The following is a 6,880-nucleotide window of genomic DNA, read 5'->3' on the forward strand; positions in this document are numbered from 1 at the left end:
TTTATTTTTTTAAAGATTTTTTATTTATTTATTCATGAGAGACACGCACAGAAAGAGAGAGAGAGAGAGAGAGAGGCAGAGACATAGGCGGAGGGAGAAGCAGGCTCCATGCAGGGAGCCCGATGCAGGACCTGATCCTGGGTCTCCAGGATCACACCCTGGGCTGAAGGCACCGCTAAACCACTGAGCCACCCAGGCTGCCCCATTTTATTATTATTATTTTTTAAAAATGTATTTGTTTGTTCATGAGAGACACACACAGAGAGGCAGAGACATAGGCAGAGGGAGAAGTGGGTTCCCTGTGAGGAGCCTGATGCAGGACTTCAATCCTGAGACCCTGGAATCATGCCCTGAGCCAAATGTAGATGCTCAACTTCTGAGCCACCCAGGTGCCCCCAGAATTTTAGTTTTAATCCTAAATTTAAGTATAATGACACCTTAATTTTTATCCAAATCTTATTGGGTAAGCACTAGACTAAGCCATCTGATGCTGCTTCTTCCAGGGTTACTGGTCTCGAAGTTTCAGGACCTGGGTCTGGGTTTTGGGGATGTTGTCATTTCTTGTCTGTCATTGCTTCTTCAGATAAGAGATGCTCTGAGGATGAGGATGTCTTCACTGAAGGGAAGATCAAGGGCCGCAGAGGTAAGCCTTCCCTTTCAGGCTCAATACTGAAGGGTCGGTGTCCTCAGCAGAGTCATGTAGAGACAAATATTATAGCTTGGTATTTAGGATTTGTTAGCAAAGTGAATTATTAGGGGATACATTCATTCATTCATTCATTCATTCATTTCTTCACTCGACAAATTTGGAGTATCCAACTGAGGCTTAAGGTCAGTAAAATATACCTCTCTAGAGAATTTTCCACCTTGGATGTATTTCAGCTTGACATCTGGACCGTTGAGATGGGACAACATGAAACCAGGATCAAGACTCGTAAAACACTAGAGCTGGGAAGTGAGAGATGAGTTAGAAATAAGGTTCTAGTCCAAGCTAGTTGTTTCCTAGGTAAGGAAATCAAGGTCCAGAGTGCTTATGAGATTTGCCTGAAGCCACCCGGATAATCATGAGAATTAGCATTCTCTTTGCTCAGGACTCTTTTCAGTAAACCATATTCTTAGATTGAAGTATATATATACTTATTGATCTTGAAGATGACTTTGACCAAGCTATCCATCTTTTAAGGTACCAACTAAAATTGCCATCAGTGCTATATTAATTAATTAGAAAGAAGTCATTTACTTAACCAACAATTTTACAATAAAAGCTACTTTCTTAAAAATAAACAAAAAATTTTCTGAACACATTGAGAGTCAGCACTTACAGTTAACTAGTATTGAGGGTGACTTTTGGTATCCCTAGTTCATCAATTCTAAGATAGGCATTTTTTTCACCTTTAAACATTTCTGAAATTGGAATGTATCTTACAATTAGGGGCATGTCATGAGTTAATTGGCAAGTTTTTTTTTCTTTCTTTTTCTTAAGGGAACATAATAATGACATAGCTAACAATGTTAGGTTCTGAAATATAATTTAATTCTGTGTAGCTGTGTCAATTTGAGTACTATTTTTCAGGCTTCCATTTTTACATGTTTATCTCTAGGAAGACATATATATAAATATAAACACTTTTTTTTTGTCAGTGCCGTTACTTAGTGACATTGCTGTTAACTTTTTTTTTCATTTAGAATGCATCATTAAGCCCAACCAATGGATCTAAATTAATGAATCGTTGAAGATGAGATGTGAGTATTAAAAACTCAAGGAGAATCTTTACTTTAAAGTTGTGACAAACTCCTGAATGTCCCTTGTGAGCTCACTATTGCCTATGGTGTGATGCAGGAGTGAGGTGGGGAGGGGACAGGTAGATAGATCTTTCAGAGATTAAAAACTTCTTTACTACACAGTGCATAAATGAAAATATGCACATCCTCAAAACCTATGTCATGTCAGTGTCTACGTCCACATTTTTAAAAAGTTTTAATTGATTTAAATTCCAGGTAACATGCAGTGTAATATTAGTTTCAGGTATACAATATAGTCATTCAGTACTTCCATAGAACACCCAGTGCTCATCACAGCAAGTGTCCTCCTTCATCCCCATCACCTATTTCAACCATCACCACCCCCATCTCTCCTCTGGTAACCATTAGTTTGTTCTCTACAGTGAAGAGTGTGTTTCTTGGTTTGCCTCCCTCTCTCTTTCCCCCACCTTTGCTTATTTGTTTTGTTTCTTAAATTCCACATATGAGTGAAATCATATGGTATCTTTCTTTCTCTGAATGACTTACTGATTTAGCATGATACTCTTTAGCTCCATGCATGTCATTGCAAATGGCAAAGTTTCATTCTTTTTTATGGCTGAGTAACATCCCATTATATATATATATATATATATATATACACACACACACACATACATATATACATATATACACATATATACACATATATACATACATACATATACATACATATACATATATATACATACATATATACATACATATATATATATATATATACGCATATATCTCACTTCTTTTTTTATCCATTCATCAATCAATGGACACTTGAGCTGTTTCTGTAGTTTGACTATTATAGAATGAGATAATGCTACTATAAACACCAGGGTGCATATATTCCTTTGAGTTAGTATTTTTAGTGCATATATTCCTTTAGAGTTAGTATATGGCCAAATCTTAAGCATACTTCTCTTTCCTCAATGAGAGGATGATGTCATCAGATCTACACTGATATAGGATACACCCTTGCTGTCTATACACTCACACACCTTAATTCCATCTTGTCAGTAAGTGGTGACACTTATAATAGTCTCATTGTTGAGAAGGAAGGCTTAATTGATTGAAATCACAAAGCAACAAGCCTATCTCTCCCTAATGAAGTTGGAGTCCAGAATCATCCCTAAGGGAGTATGAGTAGAATTGCAGCAAGTTAGCTACCTAACAGCCAACCTTTGAGACATATTTCTACACAGATGAAATTAAGGAAAAACAAATACTGGACATCCATAAAGAGGAGATACATAACAAAGAGGCATCCAGGAGCCTGAGAGGTCTAGGGGAACATGAGCAGGGATGATCGATTTTGGTATGGTTTTGTCTTAGAGAGGTTTCATGGCTTTTGTACATGGATATAGATGAGTCTCAGATTTTTTAAAACACCATCTGGAAGCAGGCACATCCTCTTTTAAATTCATTCTCTTTCAGAGTCAGGGCCCAGTATTGAGCAATGGGGCAAAGCCAAGAGTTGAAACAGTGGAATCACAGACATTCTGAGTTGGTGGACCTCTTAAGGGACCTGCTACATTACAGATCCTACAAACCTCATGTGCTGCTGTGGGACATTGGCTCATGGTCCCCGGGAGAGAGAGGGAAAGAAAGAGGGTTTTGTCATACATGCTGACGGGCATTGTGTGGGGTGCTGGGAAAACACCAGCATATTATCCTTAATTAATTATCTTCACATTTGGGTTTTTATGTCAGTGATTTAAAAGCGGGGAGGAGAGATATCATAGTCCTTTAAAAAGGGGAACTCTCCCACCTCTCCTCATTTCCTAGTCCACAGAGCTCCTCCACAGTGGAACATCACTATAACATTTCTTGATTAGTCACTACTCAAGAGGTAATTCAAATGACCTGTGAAAGGTCAGCTTTCACAGTTGACCTTTCCATTAAGTTCCAGATTTGACCTATTTTAGGAAGTTTGTTAGACTGTTTCAGGTAGAGGAGGATCTGCCTCCTGGGGATACTAAATCTGTGCATTCTAAAGGAGAGAGGCTGGTTGAAGTCTAATCTCCAGCGAGCTGAGTGGACCAGGTTGGCTGTAGTAAAAATTGGATAAAACCAATAGAACTCAGGATCTGGACCACACTCCTACCTGGAATTAAGGAGGTGCACAAAGCTTCCACGACAGGGTGGGAGAAAGTGTAGGGAGGAGGTGGAGATGTACTAACAATTCCCCAAAAATAATCCTCACCACATGATTCTTCAACTCTTGTTTTTGAACCTATGAGGTAGGGGATGAACTGAAGATTGCATTTTCTCATTGTATCCTTCATAGGTGGCCAAGTGCCTATCGAATTCTCTCAGTACTTGGAGCTGTGCTTTTTACATGCGGACACACATGGAACCAGAAGGATTAGAAACAGCAGCTGACACTGGTGCAGACCATGTTAGGGGTGCAACGAGTTAGACATCAGGGATAGGAAAATCACTATAAGTGAATGGAGACCTAGCAGCACGAGAGGGGTTTCAGCAGGATGGGGGGGGGGTGGTGGTGCTCCATCCATGGGTTAAGGTCAGAATTATGGAACATAATTAACATGTTCAGCAACATGGGGGTTGGGGGAGGTTTGGTAAGTGCAGGGCAGGTTGCAGCCCAAGGCAGGGCTAAACCACAAGGAAAAGGCAGTATTTCAAACTTTAAATCAGGGTACAAAATTGAAGACTGCCAGAGTCTGAGGAAATACGCAGAATTCCATTGGTGAGACAGGGGCCAGGAGTTCCGAATTGGACTCGTAGGACTTGTGACCTTGAGCGTGGGTAGAAGCTATCCCAGTGACCTATCCCAGTCTATATCCCAGTGGTCTATCCCAGTGACCTCAGGTTTGATGGCTCTTAGAAACGAGGTCAGGAAAGGTTTGTTAGGAGGTCTGGAGATCAGGGAAGGACTGCAGAGGTGTGTGAATCCCATTCTGGAGGCAGAGAAGAGAGGGAGAGAGAGAGAGAAGGGGGGTGGGTGGGTGGGGGAGGACACAGCTGCACAGCACCCTCTGCTGTTCTGACCCAGTGTTATTCCCAGTGTCCCTAGGAAGTCTCTTCAGTTCCTGGAAAATATGTGTTTATTCCTGAATTCACCTCAAAGGATGCAGAACTCTTCATTCCACAGTGAGACATGAGACTGACTGAACAAATGCCTCCAGAGAAACGACATGGTTTTCTGTGTGAAGTTGTAAGTTCAGAGTAGCAGTCATTCTAGAGACCAAGCTTAGGTAGCCCAAGAGGTAGAGAGGGCGTTGAGCACCAAGTTTAGGACTGAGGGAGCAGCCTGAAGAAGGGAGAGGGCACAGGAAAAGGAACCCAGGAGAATAGCCTTCCTACTGTGTGGCTTTGAGGAGATGGCTCAAGGCCTCTGGCCTCTGTTCCCTCATCTGTAAAATGGGGCTAGTGATAGTACGTACCTCCCAGGATGGTTTCAGGATTCAACGAGCTAACATATTCAGAACTTGGAGAATAATGCCTGGTTCAAATTAAGTTATCAGTAAGTGCCAGCTATACTTCCTGTTAACGTGTGTTTTAACCATTTTGCTTAGGCTGCTCCATTTTTCGAAAATGTTCCGTGTCCTGGACTGAGAGTGAAGCTCTAGGAGAGGGAAGCTGGAATGTAGGGGCAACCGAGCTTCCTCAGAAGACTTTCTCTTCTTGCCAAGTGTGACACCTAAGCCGTCAGGGCAAAATGTTTGCTGAGGAAAAAGTGAGAATGACATTTGGTGACTGGGTTTGAAGGATATAGAACCACGGACCCTTTGACCACCTACCCATGACTTGCAAGAGCCTGGCTTCTTGGTCAACCTTGTCAAGATTAAGATAGTAAGCCATTTTCTGAGGTCCTGGACGAGCCTGGAGCTATTGGGGCTCTACTGAAGGGGTCTGCTTTCACTCTCAAGGCTTGTTCTGTGTCTCCTCCATAAGCCCAGCCACTGTAACTGTATGGATCCTGCATACTTTGGGGGACAGGAGTTATGTCCAGTGTCAAGGGTAGGGGTGGGCATGAGAGTAGAAGGTAGGGTGGCAGCAGAAATACTGAATCTACTTTGGAGACAGTTAAGTCATGGTAAGTTTCCTAAAAATAGGAACAGAAGAAAAATAAGAGGACTTTTAAATGTGTTTATTATTTTAGTCTGTTTTAGACCTTGTGTAAAATAATTTAGCTACTAGGACTTTAGTTTCCTCATTTGTGAAACTTAAACATATTCTTGTAGATATTATTATTTGTGTGTGTGTTTAAACCCTATACATAAAAAAATTTTAGACATGAAAATAAAAACATTTACTTTTCACAACTTGTTCATGTGTGAGTTCATTCAAGGTGGATGGCCCCATTGGTACCACAACATTCTTGGGTACAACCCTTTTATCAGTCTACCTCAACCCATTGACCGGATACTCAGGAAGCCCAGGAAAGTAATCCTATCATGTATTTATAAGGTGAGGACCTGGAAATATTTGGCAAACAGCACTGCAGTCTTTCAGACATGCTCAGTAAAATTTCTATTGCCAGTTTGGTTTTAAACAGATGGCCTATCAGTAGGGCTGAAGAGGACCGTGTGTGTGTGGGGTGGTGCAGTTTGATGAAAGCAGAAGTTGTAAAGGCCAGTCACCCCTTTTTCACAAAACACACACACAAGTACCTTTTTGCAGCCCTGCTTTCAGGACTTTTAGTGTTGGTAGTTTATAAACGAGACAAGGGTTGGTTTCAAATCAAACTAATTATTTTAGTGATAAAAAATTTTAGTCATTTGGAAATTGTAGTCCTTTCATAGAATTAAATTATTCATAATGAGGGACATGAATCTAACTTCTATATTTAGAACATTTCCTGAACATTCATTTATTGACCCACTTTTCTGACTCTAGCCATTATAAAAACAATTTTTACTTCTCTCAACCCCCTGAGATTTAGAAAGTTCAGTGCATCAGGTAATTCCAAACCAAATAATTGCCTTTAGTTTGGTAGATTTACTTGGTGTCATATCAAGGTCAAATTAATAATTTCCTCATGATAATAGCATTTAGTCTCTTTTTTCCCATATTTTTTCCAAGCTCTCCCTCTTCTTAGCACATATTAGGGGAACTATCA

The 6,880-nt window shown here is 40.5% G+C and overlaps 1 protein-coding gene across 5 annotated transcripts in view; it reads left to right on the forward strand.

Moving 5' to 3' along the window:
• Positions 1-6,080, forward strand: part of ADGRF4 (adhesion G protein-coupled receptor F4) — a 31,282-nt gene extending 25,202 nt beyond the window's left edge. For 3 of the 5 annotated variants that reach the window (XM_038553337.1, XM_038553340.1, XM_038553338.1), the window contains 3 exons: positions 584-643; positions 1,687-1,743; positions 5,334-6,080. In XM_038553337.1, coding sequence (XP_038409265.1) covers positions 584-643; positions 1,687-1,734 — 108 coding nt within the window. In that variant the 3' untranslated portion in view covers positions 1,735-1,743; positions 5,334-6,080. Of the gene's footprint in view, positions 1-583; positions 644-1,686; positions 1,744-4,081; positions 4,287-4,822; positions 5,313-5,333 lie in introns of those variants that run through there. The other 2 variants (XR_005367392.1, XM_038553339.1) reach the window with 2 other exon arrangements.
• Positions 6,081-6,880: the final 800 nt, after the last annotated feature.

The sequence above is a fragment of the Canis lupus genome, chromosome 12 (genome assembly GCF_011100685.1).
Source record: "Canis lupus familiaris isolate Mischka breed German Shepherd chromosome 12, alternate assembly UU_Cfam_GSD_1.0, whole genome shotgun sequence".
In the NCBI taxonomy this organism is placed as follows: Eukaryota; Metazoa; Chordata; class Mammalia; order Carnivora; family Canidae; genus Canis; species Canis lupus.